The sequence below is a fragment of the Ostrinia nubilalis genome, chromosome 19, assembly GCF_963855985.1.
Source record: "Ostrinia nubilalis chromosome 19, ilOstNubi1.1, whole genome shotgun sequence".
Taxonomy (NCBI): domain Eukaryota; kingdom Metazoa; phylum Arthropoda; class Insecta; order Lepidoptera; family Crambidae; genus Ostrinia; species Ostrinia nubilalis.
This window is the reverse complement of record NC_087106.1, coordinates 5,933,313-5,958,015: the sequence shown is the minus strand read 5'-3', so window position 1 is coordinate 5,958,015 and position 24,703 is coordinate 5,933,313. Positions and strand designations below refer to the sequence as shown.

At 36.7% G+C, this 24,703-nt stretch overlaps 1 protein-coding gene across 1 annotated transcript in view; it reads left to right on the top strand.

Annotated features, from left to right (window-relative positions):
- Positions 1–24,703, top strand: part of LOC135081109 (neuropeptides capa receptor-like) — a 117,224-nt gene that overhangs the window by 54,097 nt on the left and 38,424 nt on the right. The window contains exon 3 of the mRNA XM_063975849.1: positions 14,787–14,986. Within this exon, the coding sequence (XP_063831919.1) occupies positions 14,787–14,986 (200 nt within the window). The remainder of the gene's footprint in view (positions 1–14,786; positions 14,987–24,703) is intronic.

Below are 24,703 nucleotides of genomic sequence, written 5' to 3'. Positions count from 1 at the left end.
TATCTTATAATATACGCTCTCGATGACACTCCATTATGTAAAATGGAAAAGCATTTTTATTTCTAATGTTTACGAGATAAAGTCCATTTTTGGTACGTGTATTATATAGATCACAGGGCGCAGATGTTTTGCGAAGACCTGTCTGGCAGAGATATGATTGTACTTGTAATGAACAACCATTTCGTTCGTAATTTACTTACTGTGCACGACGAATGTGTAGAAGACACCTTTTAAGTAAACCTTTTACAAATTAGTTAGTTATAGGTAGTTGTTGCAACTCACGAAGGCGAGTGAGCTTTACATGTGTGGTGGCTCGCTACTGTTCGTTTTTTTTAAGTTTTAATAGACATTACATTACCATTATGTGCATGTAGGTCATTGTAGGTACACGTACACACACAAGTAAATCTCACTCGCCTTCGTGAGTTGCAAGAACTTTAATAGGTATGATACATATTTTAGAATTTTCTGATTTTTAATGGAGTAAGTATTTCAAAATCGAATTACAATATTGAAACAACATAAGTACACACAGTTTTCAATAATTCTGTCCTATTTTTAGCCTTCATAAATTCTTATTACTTTTTTTACTGAGATATCAAACTATGCTATGCATTTGAATGTTCCCAATTATTATATCAATTCAAATTCTTTCGTTGCGTTGCGTATCTAACTCAAGTAGACTTACGCCCGTTTTCACCATCAATTCCTAATTTTTAAGTGACCCTTATAAACCCCTAGGAATTTTGTTTTCATAGGATTGGGCAAATTCGGGGCTCGGGCTTTGTTAAAGGTACCATCTGTGAATTATCGTTCACTAATGTCGCCACATAATAAAAATGAATCTCAAAGAAAGGAAAATACGTAGGCTGTAGGTAATCGTAATATAATGAATAATCTACTTATTAGTATTTCTAGGAATGAGAAATCGTAAAGCTTTGATAAGATTTAAGAAGTTTTTTTAAAGATCGTAATACCACGAACCCTTTTTATTTGATATTTTTCGGGCTTTATTACCTTTTCCAAGCAGCTTTGAGAGTAAATGGAGTAATTCAATTTCAAACTCTTTTCATCGTGTAACAAGCTGGGAGATAGGTTCGGAAAAAGTTTATCTGAAAAACTATCTGTAATTCAATTTCCTCATTAATGGTTTTTGATAAAGATAATTATTTTTTGATTTCAGAGTTATAAGTGCTTAATTTAACCATAAAGGTAGCAGGAAGGCTCCAGAGTCTAGACGCAGGTCGCTCTACCAACCGAGCAACATGGAAAGCATTGGGGGAGGCCTATGTTCTGCGGTGGACGTCCTTTGGCTGAGATGATGATGATGATGAACAATAGTGTTGCTTAATTTAGGGAGTACTTATTAATTCACTTAGTTAGGTGATTAGAAGCGTGTAATAGTACTGGATGCTTCTTTTCGTTTATTAAACCCGAGTATTCCCAGTGAGAGTTACTTCGAATTAATATCGAATAATACCCAATCTAACTTATAAATAAGCAAAAAACAATGCCCCTAAACGTTAAGGAGTAATGAACTGAACATTAAAAAAATCCTGTAAACAAAAACATCAAAATATATAGTTAATTATTTAGTTGAGACGAGTCACACTGACTGAGTCATTGAACTACTCTCAAACTACGATCCGAACGGTTAAGGACCTACGACTTGCAAGAACAATATAAATAAATCTCTTAATAAAAGATTGAAATCCTTGGTAAGGTAGGTACAGTCAGCGTCAAATAGTTCGTGACACCCAAAGTGGCCAAAAATTTGACTTACAACAAACATACCTTATTCCAATTGTAACAAAGACGTGTTGCGGACTTTTTGGTTAGGTACTTTGGTCGTCACGACCTATTTGAAGCAGACTGTACTTACTATCATTTACTGTAAGGGCTTCAATATCAATAAATTTCTATTGGCCTTAAGATTTTGTGAGTGCTTCTGTCTGCGAGTCCATTTATTTTTTGGAATATACAGTCCCTTAGGAATGCATTGTTATTTCTAAATCGAACAAAGTCGAAGTTATATTATATTTCAGATTGGAAAGTCGTTGTCCTGTCGTTAGGGTTCCGTACCTTTAATATAATAAATATCTTCTTTACATTGTATAAAACTACCTGTGCGCTTAGATAATTTAAACTACTCAACAGATTTTTATGTAGTTTTCAGCACTGATTCAAGATGAAGGTAATATTTACCCATAAGAAGTTTACGTATCTAGTGAAAATTAATGTGGATTGATAAAAGCCAAATCTTTTGGAAAAAAATGATACATTGCGCGAGTTCGATGGCGCTTGACTGGTTTTTCATATGAATACGATTTTTATATCAAAAATTTAAAAAATATTACTGCGAATTGAATCGCTAACTCTATCGGGTGCCTAATCTATACTTATAATAAATCTGTAGAGAGGTCAATTCTGTACATGAAATATATCTTCAAAATAACTATCAGGGGGTGATTAGTGATCGATACTGATGTCAAAAATGCAATCAGTAAAATTTTTGTCTGTCTGTCCGTCTGTATGTTCCTTATAGAAACAAAAACTACTCGACGGATTTTAACGAAAATTGGTACAATTATCATTCATACTCCTGGGCAGGTTATAGTATACTTAGGAATTCCCACGGGAACGGGAATTCGCGGGAAAATCCTTATGTATGAAAAATCTAAACCGCTTACGCTTAGTTACTACAGGATATAGCAAAATTCCCACGGAAACGGGAGTTAGCTAGCGGGAAAAAACATTTGTATGAAAAAATCTAAACCGCGTAAGATAGATGAAGGGGGTAAAACGGGATCCACGCGTACGAAGTCGCGGGCGGCCGCTAGTGTCAAATAAAAGAAGCGTCCGAGAGAGTTCGTTCGTTCGTTTCAGCCAAATGAAAGAGAGAGAGAGTGCCCGATTCTATTTCGATATTACGATAAATAGGCACAATTTATCATAAATGCGGAAAATCGTTGCTAAAGAATAGAAAATGGACTTCGAGAAAGATGAGAAGCATTGATAAATCGTCATCCATCTCAGTCTAATGACCACTCTACTTTAGCGGCTGTATTGACTTTAGGTAGATGTAGAGATTTATCATTTTCAGTTATTCACTGGCAGTAAGTATACTTTTGTAATACTTTACTAAGTCGTTATGGAAATTCTTGGGGGAGGCCTTTGTCCGGCAGAAAATGTCATTTGGCTGAAACGAACGAAATTAAAAAATCTAAATTAAAATTATCTTTATTCGTATAGACTAATTAAATTACCTAGTACTTACAAATCGTGAAATACATGTCTCATTCTTTTTTTGCCATACTAGCGCTTCGAGACAAAAATTTGGCAAGTGTTACGAACGAAGTGTGCTTTTATTAAATCTCATTCAATTGAACGTTACGCTAAAACACAAAGTTACACTAAAACATAGTTAATACGCGTATAAGTCACTATGTACTGTTGATTGTACTCATAAATTCTAATATCCTCGTGCATTTTCAGTAGATTCTTCGTTCAAATTGCGTTACGATCTCATTTCAAGCATCAAGATGTTGGATTTGAACTATAAAATGCTTTACGATATTCAGATTTTTGTTGCAAACTAGCACCAATTACGATGACATAAGCTACAGTATTCAGCTTGAAGTGCCATTGTCTGTACAATAGAGAATTTGATACTTAAAATAGCTAGAGACAATATTGAAGTTTACAATTTATGGTTGACTAGCTTTCCGCCCGCGGCTTCGCGCGCGTGGACTACATTATCTACATATTTTACGGAACCCTATTTTTTTCCAAAATAAAATTTAGCCTATGTTATTCGTGGATAATGTAGCTTTCGAATGGTGTAAGAATTTTTAAAAACGGTCCAGTAGTTTTTGAGCCTATTCATTACAACCAAACGAACAAACAAAGTTTTTCTCTTTATAATATTAGTGTAGTTAAGTCTTGTGGACTAGTTTAATCAGAACTTAAATATTTAGGTTACCTAGGCATTTACTTTACGACAGAGATCCTAAGTTGTAAAACAGAAGATCTTCGTAAAAAGGAGAAGGATAAACGGTCTTTTAGTAATTTACTTACTGGTTCATTGTTTCTTTAACTTCTCAGTGAAACTAGAAGGGCGATTGTGAATTGAACTTAATAGCTGTATTTTTTATGTAACCGTACCTCGGGAGTTGTTTATTTAACCGTAATATTGGACAAGACACGCGGTTTGTCTGAAGACATGTCTTTACATTTATTTATAATCAGTACATCTAATTAAGGGAACCTAAAATAGGTATACTACATTAAAAGCTCTCCACCTTGACTATAAAGTATAAAGTAACATTTTACCAGACAGGGAGGAAGGAATGTACAATAAGGTATATGCTAACAAAATTGAAATTGTGTTACGAACAACATTTTATAAACCGTGAATCTTGTTCGTGGAAATACTAATAGATATACTGTGTGTTTAGAGTATCAAGTGTTGGTGTAGACGCTCTAATAATATGGGGTAAACCTGAGACCTTTTCGAAGGCTGATGACTGATCTGTTACTTTGAACACTTTGAAGTCCGTGTGAGTCGGTCATGACCTCAAGAGAAAACTGATATTACAAACGGAGTTTCTGGTCCTTCTTTAGTGTCAACAGCAATAGTATATTGGCCCGCATGCGTAGGGAATCTTAGCAACTAGTTGTTAGTTGAACAAAAACAAAAGCGACTGCTATGCCAAACAGTCCTGGATTTGTCAATAGGCTGTATAGGTCGTGGCCTAGGGGCGGCAGATTTCAGTGGGCGCTTACTCGATTTCAGAAGATAATTAAGTCAAATAAGATCCAACAACAACTTGATGCCAACCAATGACCGCGTTAAAGGTAGCCCTTTCCATATATTTTTCACAGTCACGTTGCATTTGTAAAATTAGCAACCGGTTGTTAAGATTCATACAAACCGTTTAATAATCCGACCGAAACAAAGCTGTGTGACATGTATCACATTCCCTGTGGCTCTAGCCAAGTCTTTTCTTGAGATATTTCGAGGAGTACCTTCAAAACCACTACGAGAAGTGCACCCATTTGTAAGCTAACAAAATCAATCCTACATAAAAGGCTCGCTTCAAGGAATAGTTTAGGTACGCTTGAAAATGGGTTTGCTTGCTTCCAGGAATACCTCTTTTCCCAGAGTTGTAGCACAAGGGGCATTCAAGTAAGTAAGTGAATCATAGCCGAAAGCTACTCCTTACAGTCTTACGCGTTTCAGTCTCTATCCATCACCGATAATCTTGATCAGCATCATTAGCTTCAGCTCCCAAAGACTCTTATTGACTTGATTGCTAACCCTCAGTGAACTCGCTAAAACGGTATTTCTACTGGAATCTAAGAAGCTGTATTAACACTCGCATCATTTGCATTCACATTTGAAAACAAAAACGAAATCTTTAGGTCCTCCACAACACAGGCATTTTAAGCAGTATTCGGTATAATATGTTCAAATTCGGAACATCACATTTTTATTCGTGGAAAATACAGATTTCCTTACTTATTTTCTTGGAACTTTATCCCGTCAAAGTTTTTAAGCTCTACGTTATCACGCAGTAGGTTAACGAAGCGTGAAGGTGCTATTATTCATTATAGCTAATGTATTCGATAAAGTTTAACCTTAAGGAACGTGCTACAATGTTGAACGAGTCCGTATACTGGAACAATATGTATCATTCTTCGTTATTTCGTCCCAGATTTGCTCGATACGTCAATTTGGTAGATTAAAGGACATTGTGTCTTGGCCTACGTAATTCCCTGTAGTCCTCCCGCAATACAGTATCAGATTGTCGTTAAGTATATTAGGTTTTTTTGAAGTGTGCGTTGGCCTGCTAAGAGTTTTTGTGACCATAATCACGTGCAGTCTAAGGCCCAGAACAGACGGTGAAACGCAACTGCAACGAAACTGCAACTGCTAGTTACTTTTGAATTGCATCTAAGTTTCTGCCATAGCGTCCGTTGAGAGACCACACATGACGGGACCAGTTTGAAACTTTCAGTTTCAGTTTCATTCATCAGATTCATCAGAAAGTTGCAGTTTCGTTGCAGTTGCGTTTCACCGGCTGTTCTGGGCCTAAGACTGAGTTGTACCATCTTATTTTAACTTTAACAAATGTCAATAATCTGTCAAACTCCAGCAACAAACACCGGTTATTGTTAAAGTTACGATTAAAGTTGGTGCAATTCAGCCTAAAAACATCTGTGTAGTTTTCTTGATTATGAGAAAATTAGCTTTTACTCGCGGTTTTGTCTAGTGAAGTTCAGATTGTCTTAGAAAGACCGACTTGTTATATTTTCTGTGCAATTTACTTAAATATTGCAAGAAAAGATGTTTTCAAAAATACCCAAAATACTAACGTACCTACAGTTCAACCTTGAACCTTATTTGCTCGTGATGAAGTGACATCTCTACGAAGCTGACTGTACATACTTCTGCAATGAAAAATGGGTCCTTTATGATTATTCTCTTCATTTTATTTTCGGCCATATTATGTTCGAGCCAAATATAAATATGATTGTCATGTTTTCTCGGAATACGTGCGACTTAAATAACGCATTTCCTCAAAGGATTTTTAACCTTAATTTAAAGTCAAAAAGTTGAATATCTATTGATAAGTCACTTGTTAAGGTTGATGTAGTACAGAGACGATAAGTATCATGTCATCAAAAAACAAATCTCATACCTAGAAACTGGCAAATAAAGTTCAATTCAGATTCATTTTGTTCAAAGCAATTTTCAGAATTGAAGCTATCAAGAAAATACCTTCAAATCAAATTATTTGCAAACCAAGAAATAAGTAGGAAATTGGACTTTTAAATTGGACGGTACCGTGGGTGTTTATAACGAAATGATAACGCCAACTGGACTAAGTAGTAGGTTCGACTCTCGCCGGGGGCAAGTGTTTATAACGAGCATTTTATTCATCAAACGTTGAGAAATACATACAGATGATGACGTGTAGATACTTAACTAGTACCTTGTAGATACATATTAAATACTGTTCACACACATTTGAAGTACCTGCCTTAATTAACAAGTGTTTCTCTTTGGAATCTATATTTAGGACCCGTATAAATGCTATGTAAAGGGCATGTACACTATGATTTTGAAAATGTTTTAATTTGTTTGAAAATGGCCGCAGGTGCTTCTCGCGACCTTTATAAATCGTCGGTCCACATAGTGGATGTTCTGCCCGCCCACGCTACGTTTTCCGGTCCGTGGTCGCCACTCGAGAACTTTTCTGCCCCAAAGGTTATCACTTCTACGACTAACAGTCACTAAATAGTGTTTATTTAACCGTTATTTGGACGTCTTAACACAGGTTCTTGTTTTGGAGCTATAAAAACGTAGAAATAATAATTTAAGTGCAATAGAATCAAAACAGTAGGTACAAGTAAGACATTTCTCTAATAAATTGCTTTGCTCGTTTAGATATACTCAAGATCTTTCCCGTTATTCTTAGAGGAATTATTCCCGGCACTGATATACTGCCAGGATTATGGTTTACGGGAAAATATGAGGAATATTATATTAATAAACAACTAAGAAGAAAATCCTTCTCAAATGGTTTTTATTACACTGATAAATCTGTTTTTGATTATTGGATTTTCCAACAGAATACAGTAGGTTTTATTATTTATCTACACGGTGAAATATTAGTGGTTGTTTTCCGCGGCAGAATGATTTACCTTTAGTAGAAGGTACCTACTATCGAACTCTGCGAGTTATTTTTGAAAAAAAAAAATGTTCTTAACTTATCAAAAAAATATCATCAACTCGAAAGCGTAAGAAACAATAGTCTTTTTTACAAAATGTGACGTATTTGGATACTGCCTGCCTCACGAAATCAATGTTTAAAGTAAAAGAAGCTCTCGCACTAAGTAATATCATGATACCTACAGCATAAACTGAATCGCACATGCTCCGTACAGGCTAATTTTTTAATTGAATTAAAAAAAAACTTCCTTAATGTATTGTACTAGTAAGATAGAATCATTTTACTGCGGGAAAACAACCACTAAAATTTCACGGTGTATAGGTACTTGAAGTTCGCGTACCTATCTGTCAACAACAAAAAAGTTAGATTGTTCTCCAACAAAACGGGATAAATCCCAAGAGTACAAGGTGTTGTCACACTAATCCGGGGCTTACGCGACGCGGGGTTTCCTTGGGGCGTACGTGGTGCTATACCTAAATTGTATAATTGTATAACCATATAATTGTATAACCTTTCCACGAAGATAAGAAACGTAACAAGCCTACAGAGTATAACCTCATGGGACATGCCCCATTTTAATGTAAATATACCCTGAAAAGTGACTGTCAAACAGAAAAAAATATAACGCACAAAATAATACAGCCGACATACATTTTTGTAGCATTATAGTCCCTATTACTTACGGCTATGTAAGATAAAATAAGGTACTTGATACAAATAAGGCCTACCTAACTTTAAATGCTTATATTTCAATAAATATTAACGCCAGTCAACAAAAACAAGGTTTATTAACTTCTTCCATCCTTTAATTTTTATAATATTACAAAAAATAACACAATTTTTAACTAAATCTATTCAAAATACGCAAATTACGAAACCACTGATTTTGGCTTTATTAAATCACCTACACGGAATAAGGCCTATATGATTCAAATGCCTGTAGACCTTAAAATTGAGGTTGTATTAAACAAAATGCGGTCTTATAACATTAAACACGTCGATTTGTTTGCGTTATCAAAATTTTACATACCAAGTAAACAGAAATATACTGTATATCTCTAGATAAACTTAAATTCCACTTATTAAGAATAATACATAAATTATAGATAAAATTAAATATTCATAGTAACAAAGTAATGATTCTTTACTTAAATTATCAAAAAAAATATCAAAAACAAACAATATTATTTTTTTGTATAGGGCTTATTAAAACACCGTGTTCGAATAAGGCCTACACATAAAACCTTTTAAATAAATCAGTTTAGGAACATCATTTAGTCTTGATTTTTTGTAAACAAAATGAGATCTCAATTTTTGTTAGAACCAGGGCATAAAAAGGCTTCTGAATCATCTTTACGAACTCCTACACAATCTTTATGATACCACCAAAAGCAGTCCTTTATGGTAGCATATCTGCTACATTGTCTTCGAGACAGGCATGATAATACCAGCTTTGATTCTCCTATCCTTTAGAATTATACATACGGCTTTTTTTTTCTTATTTTTTATTGGTTTTGTATTTTTTTTCTTTTTTTTACAGGTTTAGTAAATTTTTTTTACTCTGTTTTCTTTTTATTTTCTGTGCTGTTAGTAACATTCTTATTAAATAAATATTTAGTTACTCTTTGACTCATTTAGTTTAATGAATTTGTCCGTAATCAGGTGTTGACATAAGTATCCAATATGGCCTACCATGCTGAAATAAGGCCTAGACCTTATTAGATATCTCGCTCTTGTTGTCTTTAAAAATTTACAAATAATGCATCTATAGCCAGTAGTACAAATTAAGGTAATTATTAGCTAGTAAGAAATATTTAGAAACGATTACTAAGAAAAGATTAATCTAAAACAGCGTTATTTTACCGAAAATTTAAGATGAAATCGCCAGATTTTTATAAGAGAGCACGAAATCACCCACCATCTTAGAAGAACGCGTGCCAATTGGTGCTGGGATCGTGGATCGGGACACTCTTGCACTCTACCGGGTTGTAGGGCATATGAGTACGTGTCCTTGAAGTATTATCCCGGTTGGATTTATTTATCTGTGTTTTCTGATGTATAGGCCTTATTAGAACGTAGGCCTTATTTGTATCAAGTACTTTACTTATACATAAATGTTACTTGATGTGCTGACGTCTATGAGTAGATACAAGTTGACAACCCAATCGAACTAACTGCGCACCTCGTTGGAATGTGACTCTCCCTCGCACTCACCCGCGCACCCCCGCGTTCGCCCCATAGCAGAGTGTCGATGTGACGTAACGGATGCCAGGTGCGCAGTCACCGTCACAGTGTCACAAATAAATTTCTGTCCAACTGTGTAGACTGATTGGGATGAAAAATGAACGTTATATCACTTGTGTACGTTACAAGTTACATTGTATAATACATACTTTGTGTGGCATATTCACTTTTACGCCGAATTCCGGAATCTACCCTTGCAAATCATTAGTTGATGATTCGGCAGGAAATTTTGCTATAGCCATTCAAACCCTGCTTCTGAATAAATAAGATACAATATTCAGTACACCGGTTCAAAAATCCGGTACAGATTGTTATGAACATGTATCAACTTATATGGTGTTTCATGAAAATGGATTGCGTAATTTTTCCTAAGTGGTAATAAGGCCTTTAAAGTTCATATTCGTTCAATTATGTAACGCTTAGGCTGGGTTGCACCACCTAACTTTAACAGTAACTAAGACGATAACCGGTGCATTTTGTATGGAGTTTGAGAGATTTTTGACGTTTGTCAAAGTCAAAGTAAGATGGTGCAACCCACCCTTAATAAATCTTAGTCAAATCTTTTCCCCTAGCTAAATAAGCTTTACGAAGTGACGTAGTAAAAATTCGATATTGAATTTAAATGAATTGGCTTTTACCTTTGGACTAGAAGCAATAATATTAATTCAAAAAATTTGAAAGAGTAAATGTATGTGCTGCGTAGGTTGGCTTTTAGGGGGTTGGGCTGAAACCCCCTCCTCATCTACTTCCCTGAAGCTAAATTCAAGGTGTAATAAGCTGAATTTTTGATTCTTTGTAACATTGAAATAACCCAGGTAATCTTCTTGATTTTCACGTTAACATCGTTAATATTACAATAGCCTTGATCGCAAAGCAATCAATCTTCCAATACTTGTGAATGTGCTTCATGATTTTTTGTAAAAGTTATAATAAACTTCACCATAACTAAAGTGTTTGTAACTAAATTCCCAATCTTCTACTTGGCTTCGTTGATTGCTATTCTATTTACCCATTAAATTATAGTTCACTTAGTAAATCATAACTTCATTAAGTATGCATGAATTTGCGAAAAAGTCTTTGAAGTATATTTAATTAATAATAAGACGATGAATAATTTCAACTGAAAGCTTTTACGAAATTAAAATGACTAAGATCTTGTCAAATATTTGAATTTCTATCAAAATAGTTGTGACTGAGACTTCGTACTTTTAGACATTTATACGAGAGGTAAAGCTACTTTGGAATTTAATTAATCAGGCGTTACTTTGCGGAAATCCATAATTTGATATTAAAATAGATAAAATTACTTAGCTTAAAATTTGCGCTGAGTAGTTAGTGTGGTTGGGTACTTATGCTATAACTATACAAGATATTGAAAAACTTGACTATCTCACCTGTAGCAAATTGAATAAGCTTTTTTGATTCATAGTAGTCATGTCACTAGGACGTATAGTTTCCGAGGATTAAGCGAAAAACCGAAAAGTGGTACCTTTAAACCCCCCTCTACCCGCCGGCTCAAGGGCTAAGGGCGGGGACTTTTGCTATGTTCACCTCCTAACTAGTCTAAATAAAGTCCCGAAGTCAGAAATTGTGTTCCACGGATTTCCATCTATAATGCTTTATTGACTGGACTAAAAAATAGTTTTCACTAAATACCTTAGTGAAACTAGTTTAACCAGGGAAAACGCTTTGTATCAAAATAGTTCAGTTAAAATTGTTCCAACTACAGATTACGCGAAGTTGGCAGACGTTAATCTAAATAAATAGTGTGGGCACGAGTTTACTAACGTATGGTAAAAAAATTAAAAAAATACTGTGTAGATTGTTTCATCCACGAAGACGCGCTCCACCAATTTTTGGTCGAGGGAAGCGCGGCGTGCAGGGAGTTTGATCCGAGCAATCTGAGCGTCATTATTGTAGTGTGCGTGTGCACTCATGGATATTAAAGCACTAAAGCGTGTACCGATAACACTCAAACATTAGCGGAAGAATGGTGGGACGCGTCTTCGTGGATGAAACGATCTATACACCCCACACAAATCCTTAAAGTAGTTTCAATATACGAGTAAATGCGAACTTTGCTATTAAAATATAAAGTCCTAATAATGTAGGTGCTCGTCGAAACTTTTAAATGTACCTATTCTAAGCTACTAACGCGAAATTAATTAATCCCTATACTAATTAATTACAGCTACCTGCTGTCTTGTCTCAGAAATTATACTTGGAATAACTTTAGAAATTTAGAAATTGGAAAAGTTTATGTCCCGATTCCAAGATCTTCATTTATAATTTCTCAGTCTGACTATTCTTTACTTTAAATATTCTAAAGTTTTTAGTCTGTCGTTTTGAAACTGCAAAATCTAAGAATTGGATAAAAAAATAGCTGAAAAAGCTTCCGACTAAAATGGTGGATTTCTATATTTTAATCCTAATCCAAATCATTTCGTCAACTGTCAAATTTCAATGTGTTTTTGCTCAAAATATCTGCGGTTTTCGATGTTTTTGCATTTTCATATTGTTTAAAAGACTATTTAAATAATATTAAAGTATAAACGCATCGAAAATAGTGGATATTTAATCTAAAACTGAATTAAATTAGACACTTGAAATCCGGGTTGGACAAGGATTGAATATGCGAAACGGTACGCCCGTAAGAATTTTTTTCTCTTTCTTTTGTTTTGTTCGTTTTAGGCATTACACTGTAAGTACTTATTCAAAATGATTATATCAAAACGAGTAAATCCCTGCAACCCAAAGGCTTTGGTCGCACAACCCGAAAGTGAAAAAATCCGAATTAGTAAGCCCCGTTTACTGGAATTTGGAGGACTATCTGAATTCGCTTTGTACTGGCTTTGTCTACAAAGAGACAACAACATGTTTGAAGGGGAGACTGAAGTGAGTTGTAACAGAGGAGATTTGTGATATTGTAGATTTTTTGGAACTTATTTACTATTAGCTGCTGCTACTTGACTTATGGTCCTATGTACCCTAGATGGGGCAGAGGGCGTCCACAATAGTCCTCCATCGCGTTCGGTCTTGAGCTACGCGTTTGATCTCGCTCCAAGTCTTGCCGATCTTCTTCGCCTCGTCTGCCATAGTGCGCCGCCAAGCTGCTGCTAGCGAGCTCGTGACTGCGCGTTTTTTTGTTCAAGTCTCGTGCCAAAAAATGCGCGCTGAGGTTTAAAAACATCGACAATGTTACAACTCTCCTCGGTCTCCTCTACATGGCGGAAAGCCTAATAGGCGTTTAAATTTTTCAATTTTTGCTTAGAAGTAATAATAATTGGTAAAAAAACATAATTCATTTACCCTCAGGAAATTGGCCTTTTAAGAGCACAGTCTTAAAAATATTTAGCAAGTAGCCCTATAATACTGTTTCGGCACATTAATATGTAGTGATTAGGTGTGAAATGAATTTTTTTTCTCGTGTTAAATTGATTACTTTCGCAGACATACGCGTATGCTATTATTATTTTACATACATACAATAAGTTTCAATGATTAATAATAGAGAAAATACGAGTATACTATAACTGTTTTATTATCTCTCTTAGGTATTTATCTCTTTAAAAGTTTGCGTTTGATCTCAATCACATACCTATTGTGGCAAGTAAAGATAAGGTATCTAATAAAAGTAATAAAGCTTGCTTTCTCAAATATTTATTCACTTGTGGTTTATAGCAGAGTAAATACAAATAAGTACCTTTTTTTTACGGGGAAAAAATGCGTTGAATCGCATACCTACCCTGCGGGGACAGGGTAGGTTATATAGGGCTCACCAAGTCAGAAGGACGAGGCATACCCACTAAAAAGACCCCGGTGCTCCGTCACTCGCCATAAGTGGGAGGAAACTGTGGGTTTCCGGACAAAGCCTTCTCTATCACAGCCCCTCCCGGCGATTGCCCGCCTACACGGCGGGCCCTACAAGCTCCCCGGGTCGAGGGGCGACAGGAGCAGCTGGAAGCACACAGCTGTTCCCGTCCGACGGTGGTGGTGGCCTGTGCAATGCAGGCGGGGGCGCCCCCACGCCTCCGGCCCGCTGGCCATCACCGAGGAGAGGAAACTGGAGGCGATCATATTGTCGCCTCCTCTGACCCCTCCGCCGTCGCCGGAGCGAGGGCGCGTTTGGATCATCCTCGCGCTCTCGCTCCGCGGCCTCCTTCTGAGACATCACGTCTTCACAGAAGGAGGCACAAATAAGTACCTAGGTCATCTTCATAAAAACGTTAACGCAATATTATTTCGTTCTTTGATGTCTTTGGTGATCAAACTGAAATAAATAATGAATTATGAAGAACTACTGAAGGAAATGAAACGGTTTGTCGGCGATTTATCATTTAAGTTTATAGACAGGGTTTTTGTAACGACAGCTGGCATCGTTAGATTTGATTAACGAGTTACGAATACAACAACTGGTAGTTAACTTCACTCGTAGTTGGCATCTGTCGAACATAAAGAAACTGGAGGAAATTACTCGATAAATTTTAGTAAGAAAAGTGTATTTTATAGTCTGCATGTAGCAAGGTTCGTGACGATTGATTTATGTTAGGTTCGAACAACTTCGGCCAAACTCCGAAGTAGAATCCAATAACTGTTTGTGACAGATTTATTTTAGGAAACTTTTAGTCAAATTTTTAACATTTTCGATTTTCTACTGTGGTTTCCGCAGTTATGTTTTGGGTTCTAACCTGGTATTTTGATTGAAGGAAGAATTATTTTACGAAAAGCTGTGCAATCTTATGATAATCCAAATAAATTATTTCAAATGAAAAGCAAGAAGAATAATGGCATTTCTTCTTCCAGGGCCACCTACGTGTCCGTGCTGACGATATCGGCGTTCTCCCTGGAGCGGTACCTGGCCATCTGTCATCCTCTGCACCTGTACGCCATGGCGGGGCTCACACGGGCTTCGCGCATCATCCTTATCCTCTGGGTCATCTCCGTCACCTGCGCTTCACCCTTCGCCCTGTATTCTGACATCAGCTACCGGGACTATCCACCGAGTGAGTACCTACTTGAGTGTATAGCGAGACTCTTCACACTGCTAAAACTGGACTGGCGTCTGAGTTAGCATCATCTGTACTCCGACATCAGCTACCGGGACTAACCATCGAATGAGTAGATATATCATCATCAGGTCATTTAGTCTCCTCAGCAGGAGGACAAACCTCTCGAATTTACTAGAGATTATCTTTCTCCCTGGAGCGGTACCTGGCCATCAGTCATCCTCTGCACCTGTACGCCATGGCGGGGCTCACGAGGGCCTCACGCATCATCCTCATCCTCTGGGTCATCTCCGTCACCTGCGCTTCACCCTTCGCCCTGTATTCTGACATCAGCTACCGGGACTACCCACCGAGTGAGTATTTGACTTCCCACTGCTGCAGCTTCTAGGTTTTCGCATCTCGTGCATAATCCTCAGCCTCTGACCAATATCTGGAATCTCTGTTCATCCATTTACGCATCACTTTACTCCAACATCAGCTACACGGACTCTCCACCGAGCCGAGTGAGTAGTAAAGAGGAGCCATTCTCTTCTCGTTCCCACTGCTAAAACTGGGCTGACGTGTGAGCCAGCATCAACATCATCCTCTGGAATATCAACTGACTCTTTAAAACTTGACTCCACTTTTACCGACAGAACCAATATTTCTGAAACTGACTGGACAGAGAGGTCACGCGAAAAGCAGAAGGTCAAAGGTTTAAAGTTCAGCTGGGGCGTCGATTTCAAACTTGTGACAAAGTAAGATACTTCTGGCTAGTTCTGTAGAACTTTTTATGGTTTAACTGTCGGTAGTTAATCTTGAAAACTTATCTAAGCAATTGATAATATCGCCACGTGTAGATGCTAATCGATAGCACTTTATGATCAATAAATAGCAGAATTAAAAATGCTAAAGTAAATGTTTGTTTTGAAAATACGAAAGTCTGTATTGTCTGCTTAACCAAAATTGATAAATTGTAGCAGATTCCAAGTATTTTTGTAGAGGCGAGTTACGAAGAAGGTCATAATAATATGTTCCCTTTTATTGCAAAAATAAATCATAAAGCGGATTTGCATAATTTTAGAAATATTTACATATAGAGAACCTTTTCGTCCTTGGACCCTTGGGTGTGATTTTAATCAAAAGTGAACCAAGTAAGTCAAAACAAAATATTTAAAACGTATTTCAGGTAAGTCAAAACAAAAATTTAAAAAGTATTTTTTATACTAGGAATTTTAGCCAGCTGCTAACTGATTTCAAATATGCTATACAAAATTCTGCGTGGATTTTAATCTGTCACATCGCTGTCTCTATCGCAGTATAATCAATCAACATTATGAAGGTTTTTGGAACAAAGGGTAGTCTGTGTCACTCTCCGAGCTTTAATTTATCTGCACCTACGCCAAAATTTATCAAAATTGGTACATGGGTATTTTATCCCAGATTACGCAAGTTACTTGCTTCATGGTTATTGTAAACACAAAATACCTACTCCTGTGACATTGCTGACGTTTTAAAAGCAACCCTGTATATTGAAAGGTTCGCATTAGGCTTGTGTAGTACATGTACTATGTACTATTATGAAGCAATTCCTTTAGGTGAACGAGAACGAACTATTCCTTCTTGGTCGTTCAATTCGGTCTTTTAGTTCATTTAGTACACCAATTTTATTAATCAGATTGGACGAAAAACGTCTTTATTGCTGTGAACTTATTGTCCAGTTCAGTGTCCGAGTAAGAATAAGCCTAGTTCGTATTACAGGGCACTTTCTTATCTTGCGTCCTTGTAACATCTGTAGAAACGGGTACAGGTGTTACGCAATCAATCACTTTGTAAAACAGGTCATCAATGCCCTGAAAGGCGCATTTATCTCTTGTCACTGTAAGAAATGAGGGCCTTGGAGTGCCTTTGTTATTGATTACGTAATCTATGGTGACATTTTGTCAGTTTATTTTCAGTAACTTGCTTGCTATCACATAAGTATAGCTTTATTAACTTGTTCGGGTTTTTGACTATGATGTCCCAATTAAATAGAAACAAAGGAAGAAGCCCGTGGGACATCCACCCACAAGGTGGACCGACGACCTGATAAAGGTAGCAGGAAGGCGCTGGGTGCAGGCCGCTACCAACCGTGCGATGTGGAAGTCATTGTGGGAGGCCTATTTTCAGCAGTAGACGTCATGTGGCTGAAATGATGAAGCCCGTTTCTTACTTTTTTTAGGCTTGTTCCACCAGAGTGAAGAGAAGAGGAGACAAGAGGAGATGTGTTTTAAATAACCAATCAGACTTCGTTATTTCCTCATCTCCTCTTTGGCTACCCATCGCCAGGCCTGGCTCACTCCGCGCGGTACATCCGATAATTACCTACAGCGAAGCGCCCCGCCGGCGGGTATTATATCAGTCGAGTGTCACGCGCGCGCCCGTTAGGACGCTGGCGTGCGTTAAAGTATGATTATAATTCTATGATCGAAGTATTATTTAAAAATGGACATAAAGAGAAAGAAATATTGTGCGGCGTTCGGGTGTTTAAATTCAAAAAGAAATCGACCGGATTTATCTTTTTTTTTCGCTTCCCAAAGATGCTGAAAGGTATGTTGGCCATGTAGGTAATCAATAATTCTTAGGATAGTATAGGAACCTAACCTACCATGACTACTGCTCAGAATGCGTTCGTTCGTTTCAGCCAAATGACGTCCACTGCTGGACAAAGGCCTCTCCCAAGGTTTTCCATGATGAATGCATACTTACCTACATACGTACCTCATTACAAATAAGTAGATTAATTATTTTTTCACTAGACAGCAACCCTAACAGCGTAAGAAGAGTTCAGAGGCACGCGATAGAAAGAGACAAAACTTGTAGGTGAATAAAATTGTAGGTACGCAGTGCTGTGCGAGCTGAATTCCACTGTATCGCGTCGTAGCAAGACTCGCATTTATTTAAATCGTCTTGCGGAGTAATCCTTCTGTACCTGTACTATTACTTATTCTGTGCCATCGCTATGTGGGTAGTTTTTTTGCGTCAATTTTACCGTCTCGCCAATGTTTTCTTAGAATTGTGCCTTGCCACTTCTCGTGTTTGAAATTCGTCTTCAAAATCACCATAATTTCCAAATACCACGACATTGCAATTCTCATTAAAACAAAAAGCCTCTAATTTATTACCAGTCCTTGGCAATTATCTTGCCAATCATATCTTGTATATATAGACGACAGCACATCAAATTATACATTTTGGTTGCAAAAACACCCTTATTTTTACCCACATAAGGTGCCACAGTGTCTACCTTGATGTGCTGTGTATATTGGACAGATCTTTCACCATTAATTTATTTATGCTGTTTTTAAGGAAATCTCTTGAAGAAAATATTCACGAGTCACTTTGATTTTGAAAGAAATTCTATATTGAAAAAGAAGGTCAGAAAGCGTGGCATTAGCATGAATTAAACATGACTATTCAAAGAGCAATCGGTACACTTACAAGGAGAGAGCCATGATGACAAGTAAATAAACAACGGTACGGAAAATTGAAATAATGTTTTATGGCCGAGATTTGTAATGGGAATTTATTTAATTCATTACTAGCCATGCTGTATAGTATTAGTTAGACCGATGGCTTATGCCCGTTTTCCCCATCAATCCCTAATTTTTAAATGACCCTTATGGTAACATAACAGGCATTTTGTTTTCATAGGGGTCACTTAGGGCATTAGAGTCCTATATTAGAGAAATTGAGAGCACTTAAACAACGTGGTTTTGTCACAGACTGACAATTACATGGGCATCGAGTTGAGCCTTAATTGCCGGGGGAGCTATATCTACTGAGTAGACGACACGACAATAATGTTAAAGACGATAAAATCCTGTTTATTTATTTAAACTTTAACGCCAAAATAAATTTGTACGTATTGTGACATTTACAGTTAAGACGATAATAGTTACATTTTATTTTTTATTTTATATACTCGTACTCACTTAAACAGTTTCGTCCTTACTATTAGCTTTGCAAAAACTATAGATGTAGAGTTTAATGACTAAGGCTGGGTTGCACCATCTTACTTTAACAGTAACAAACGTCAAATATCTGTCAAACTCTATCCAAAAAACACCTGTTATCGTCAAAGTTAGAGGTGGTGCAACTCAGGCTGAGCTATGCCCGTTTTCACTATCAATCCCTAATTTTTAAGTGACCCCCTATGGTAACACATAACAGAAATTTTGATTTCATAGGGGTCACTTAAAAATTAGGGATTGATGGTGAAAACGGGAATTAGTTACTTATTACACTACCTATCTACCATATTGAGATAAGAAGTGGTCGCGTCGTGTGGTTGCGCCTTTATAGCGAATTTGTATAATTTCGGGATTTACCGGTGTTTTGACGTTGATTGTTAATCAGTTCCGCTTATTCGCGAGATTTGTCGCCGTCGTATTGTGATATATTAATTACTTCTTCAATGCTAATTCTGTTATTATTTAATTACTGTGTTGCTGTGATTATCGAGTATCTTTACTCGTGTCTTAGATCTGATATTTAGCCAAGTTTCAGGGATATGGTAGCAAATAATAGTGAAAGCTTTCAACAATTTAATATTATGGAATTACATTTTTCCCACAGATTCACTCTCGTGAATTTAGGTCACAAGCTGTAAAGTATCATCAAAATCTGTTCATTAGCTTTGGCGTCAAAGAGCAGAGTAATAAACATCCATCCAATAATATTGGATTTTTAATTTTGTTAGCAACTTGATTAAAAGACTGATTAATTAAAACTTGACATGCAAAATATTTGCGTTCCCCGATCCATTTCGGGAAATTATTAAAGCCCAAAAGTTACGGAAGAATTATGATAAGAATTATGTTTATCCGGAAGCTATTTTTGTAATTGAACCTTATTAAGTAGAACATATAATACTTGTTAGATTTAATCTCATGTTGCAATACGCTAGCAGGGTCCATGTTTTGGGTCTTATGTCTTTAAGTAAGAACTTTTATATACCAACATTGGAGCAATAAAGAATTTGATGTTGAATTTGAATTTGAACATAATATTAAGAACAAACAAGGCTATTTAAGGAACAAAAATGAGAAACAAACAATGTTATAAAATAAAAGCTTGTAAAAATAAGTATTTTTTCTTCATCACCCGGAAAAATGTCGGTCAGAAAAACATCAGTCACGACAGGTCACGATCAGATGTTTACCCAACTTTTTGCATAGGGAACAAACATTTAGGAGAAGTGTTGGATTTACCCCACGAATTTGGCACAGTTCAGAAACTTTGTGGCAATTTTGTGTAACTCACCGAATTGATTATGAGTAAATAATATTTAGATAGGGCTGCCGCCTGCCACAATTGAATTACTGATTCTGAGCGAAAATTAAAAATCTGGATAATTTAAGGGTGAAATTGACTTATTTTTCCCAGACACCTCTAAAAAAAGTTGCAATATATTATTGTGCTTTTTTAGCAAAATTACTGAGGAAATAAAATAGCAAATGAATCAGTTAATTCTAATAATAATTGGGGATTTAAAATACCTTAGGTGGGACAACAATCTGGTGAAACTACACTAAGATACTGGCAGTGCAGGACCGGCCGTGGTGGAAATCCTTTCGGAAGGTACCAGTAGTGGACATCATTTGACTAAAACGAATGGACTAGCTATAATTTTACCCCGACCTTTTAAAACCCTTCCGACTCCAGGAGGTCCAAACAAGGAAAAGTATGGGAAATCCCGGAGGAATGGCAGCCCTAACATTACAAGTCTTTTAGTTTTACCATAATCTCGGGAGTACGGACTCACTTGGCCCACTTTACTAGTATGATTGGCGGGTAACAAACATAAAGTTGTCATATTCTTTTGCAAGTGAAACCGCAGAATACATATAGGTGAAATTAGATATGATTTTTGACCTTCACCTTGTGGCTGAATATACGAAAGAAAAACAGCCCAAATTAATAACGCCCGTATTCACAAACATTATCATGAGGTCTCACAGAGCGCGTGAACGCACAGGGTGACACACGAACCAATCGCAGAGCTCTATTCAACGCTCTGCGTTCGATTTGCTGCTTCACTTAAGCAAGCATCTTTTGTAAATACGGGCAAGTGTACTTACACTATTAGAGTATGTTTTTCTGTGGTGAAATATTAATTAATAACAAACAAAATATGCAAATGAAAGAAAATAGGTTTTAAACTTGTCAATTTCCAGGGATTTGTGAAATAATAATTAGACTGTCTAGACTAAGCCAAAAATACTAAGCATGTAGGTAGGTAATATAATACGTGCTTATGTGATCCGCTGTATTAATTAAAGCTTGTCTTAGCAAAATATATAAAATTACTAGCCGTAAATAATTTAATGAATAGTAAATTAAACGCTTTGGTCTGGGTGTTTTCTAAGTAAACGTAAGTAGGTACGTATTTACAAAAACTAGTTTTAGTTTTCAACTATGTTTATAACCGTTCTAATAAGGTGATATGTACCTAATTTGGACTAATAGGAGTAGCAAAGTGTAAAATACTTATTTATTTTAAATGTATTTCTTACTTCATAATTTACCTTTGACGAAATTAGGAAACAAGAAGCACCCAATCAGGTAATTTGAACTTTGTAACATTAATTACCCCATTAATTGAATCACTTTTGCTTTTACAAAATGATCCGTGACGTCTTCCTGGAAGGAATATCGGGAATTAATTACTTTCTTTCAAGAGTGTTAATTAGGTGTTGCTTTAAACAGGAAGAATACGTCGATCATGTTACCCAATTAAGGACGAAGCACATTTATCAACCCGGAAATGGGTCGTAATCGTATTTACTCGAGACGGCCTTTATCATAGCTCATGAGTGAGTATCACAAACTGTTAACTTCGAATCGGCAGCCCATGCCCACGCGAGGAGTCAGTATCAAGTATTCTTTGTATAAACTGCACACTTATCCGCACAGTAACGTAAACGCCTCGCCAAGAGCCCCAAGAGGTGACAGCGATACGATGTTGATCCCTTTCAGGGTTGATAAGTGTGCTTCGTCCTTTACACTGGCATGTTAATTATCTTGTCAGCAATTTGTGCCGAATTGCGATTGATTGACATGTTAATTAGGTGTCTTGTCAATAATTATAATTGAGCCCTTTGATTGGTTGCAATTTACTGCTAAATAGGACACAGCGTTACAGCCTTTCCCCACTCATATGGCTCATGGCGGAAACAAGTTTTTAGAGGGTAGGCCCTATACTCTTCTGGTAGGGAGAGCCCCACATAACCCACTAGCTGTGCCCGCGACTTCGTACGCGTGAAAACTCATTTTCGCAACATTTTTCATTTTTGCTCTACACCTTATTACTCGTAGCGTAATGGTATATATCCTATAGCCTTCCTCGACAAATGGGCTATCTAACACTGAAATATTTTTCAAATCGGACCGGTAGTTCCTGAGATTAGCTCGTTCAAGTAAACAAACAAACTCTTCAGCTTTATAATATTAGTATAGATTAGCTAAACTAAAAACGTGGCAAATAATTATACCATTGTTTGCCACTGCTGTAACTCATCTGCCAATAAAAACCCTACCAGTAAAGTTAGTCCCAAGTTAAAGTTAAACTGCAATGGGACTGGAAACGATCGATTAGACAAGAAATGGGATTAATGACAGTTTAACTTTCCCCCAGGACTTACTTACTTATTACTTGGATTTTTATTGCGGTCAAGCTGTAGATTTTATCTTTAAGTAGGCTACGCAGCAGTTGCAGCGTTGGAAATAGTCCAATTAAAGAATTGGTTACGACATTTATTTTATTTTGAGGAATTTTACAGTGTTAGCTTCTGTTACATACATCTCTGACTCCGACGGTAAATGTCATCGGTTCCTTCATTGCATAATACAAACATTTGCGTGCACGACATAGCTGTTTGTAATGATCCGGATTGGACAATAGGAATAAGTACCTACTGAAGTACTGATATCTATGTTAAAGATCGATTCATCCACGAAGACGCGCCCCACCAATTTTGGTCGAGGGAAGCGTGGGGTGCGGGGAGTTTAATCCGAGCAATCCGAGCGTCATTATTGTAGTGTGCGTGTGCACTCATGGATAATTTAGCGTGTACCGACAACACTCAAACATTACAGGAAGAATGGTGGGGCGCGTCTTTGTGGATAAAACGATTTATATGTATGTATTTGCTATAAAGTTTTTAATCACGTTTGTCAAGTATCCTATGTCGCTTTTCCTTAGTCTGGGACTGTAAGCTGTGCAAAATGTCACAGAAGTGGCTAAATTGGAACTAACTACTGAAGACGTGACTCGAGTCGAGACTTTTCGACGAGTTATTACAGAATAAATGTGCCATCTTGATACTTTTGAGATCTCTTAAGATCTAAGGAAGCTTTCAATTACTTTTGTATCCTCTCTTAACAGTAAAACTGTACTTAAAATTTGAAGGATATATTCAAGTAGCTTTATGAAGGAGGAAGATGGGTAATTAATATAAATTAACAGCTATTAATTTAGTCCTTTTGTCTTTTTCGAATTTAAGTTGAAGTGGCAGCCTGTATAAAGTAAAAGCGTTGAAGCAGAACGTTCTTGATTGGAGATTATTGGATAAAAATGGTTGCATATGATGCCTGCCACACGATGGACCGGCGGACTGACCTCTTACTCTTACCTCTTTCTTAAATAAAAAAAACTCTGGAAGTTTAAGGAGGCTTACGTTCAGCAGTAGTTTTCATACTACTGTCAGTCAATGATACTTATCCGTAGGTACTAATTTAATTATATTATGAATACGAAAAGTCTGTGTCGCTTTCACGCCTAAACCATTGAGTCTATTTTGATGAAATTTGGCATAGAGATAGTTTAAGTCCCGGGAAAGGACATAGGGTAGTTTTTATCCCGGGTTTTGAAACAGTGACGCGCGCGATAAAGTTTTTCTGTGACAGACAAGATTTCACGCGGTTGAAGCCGTGGGCGAAAAGCTACGTAGTTCTGAGTAAAAATAAACCAGGGTTTAAAGGACCGGCCCCCGCACCACGATTTTTCGTAGTAGAGATTTATTTTTTGGCAAGTAAATAGACATTTCATGTACATAAACGAGCTTCCCACGCATTTTCAGTATTGTTCGACAACTGAAAATAAGAATTGATGTATCTATGTCCAATCTCCAATGGCGTGAATAAACTAGATGTGATTCGCAGCGTATTTTTTCACAAACTACCCTCGAACCCACACAGTTATTCTATTTGCTTGTTGTTCGTCTTTTTGGTAAATGTATTTCTGGAAATCTAGTTCAGCAATGGACGTCCTGTGGTTGAAATTATGATGTTTTGGGATAAAAACTGGCGTTTATTCTATTGTAGGGGTAGGGTGTGGGTGTAACAACTGGCCATCTGAAAGTTCAACGATGTGAGATAAGTTCTTTCGATTTAGAGTTTCTGCAGGTACATGGTGTAAAATAGAAAGAAAAAAAGAACATTTGTTTAAATCATTGTGTACCTTACTTGTTTTCACTTTGACAAACACTGTTATGTCCTATATCTTCCTGTCTGAAAAAAAATATGCTTCCTTTTCAAACACCCGGATGATATAACTATCCTATAGTATGTTTTCCCGTGGTTCTCAAACAATATAGAATTTTTCTTCTAAATCTGTCCAATGGATTTAGTGACTAAGTACAGACAGACATTCAGAAAGTGTTACTATTGTATTTAAAATATTAGCATGGATAT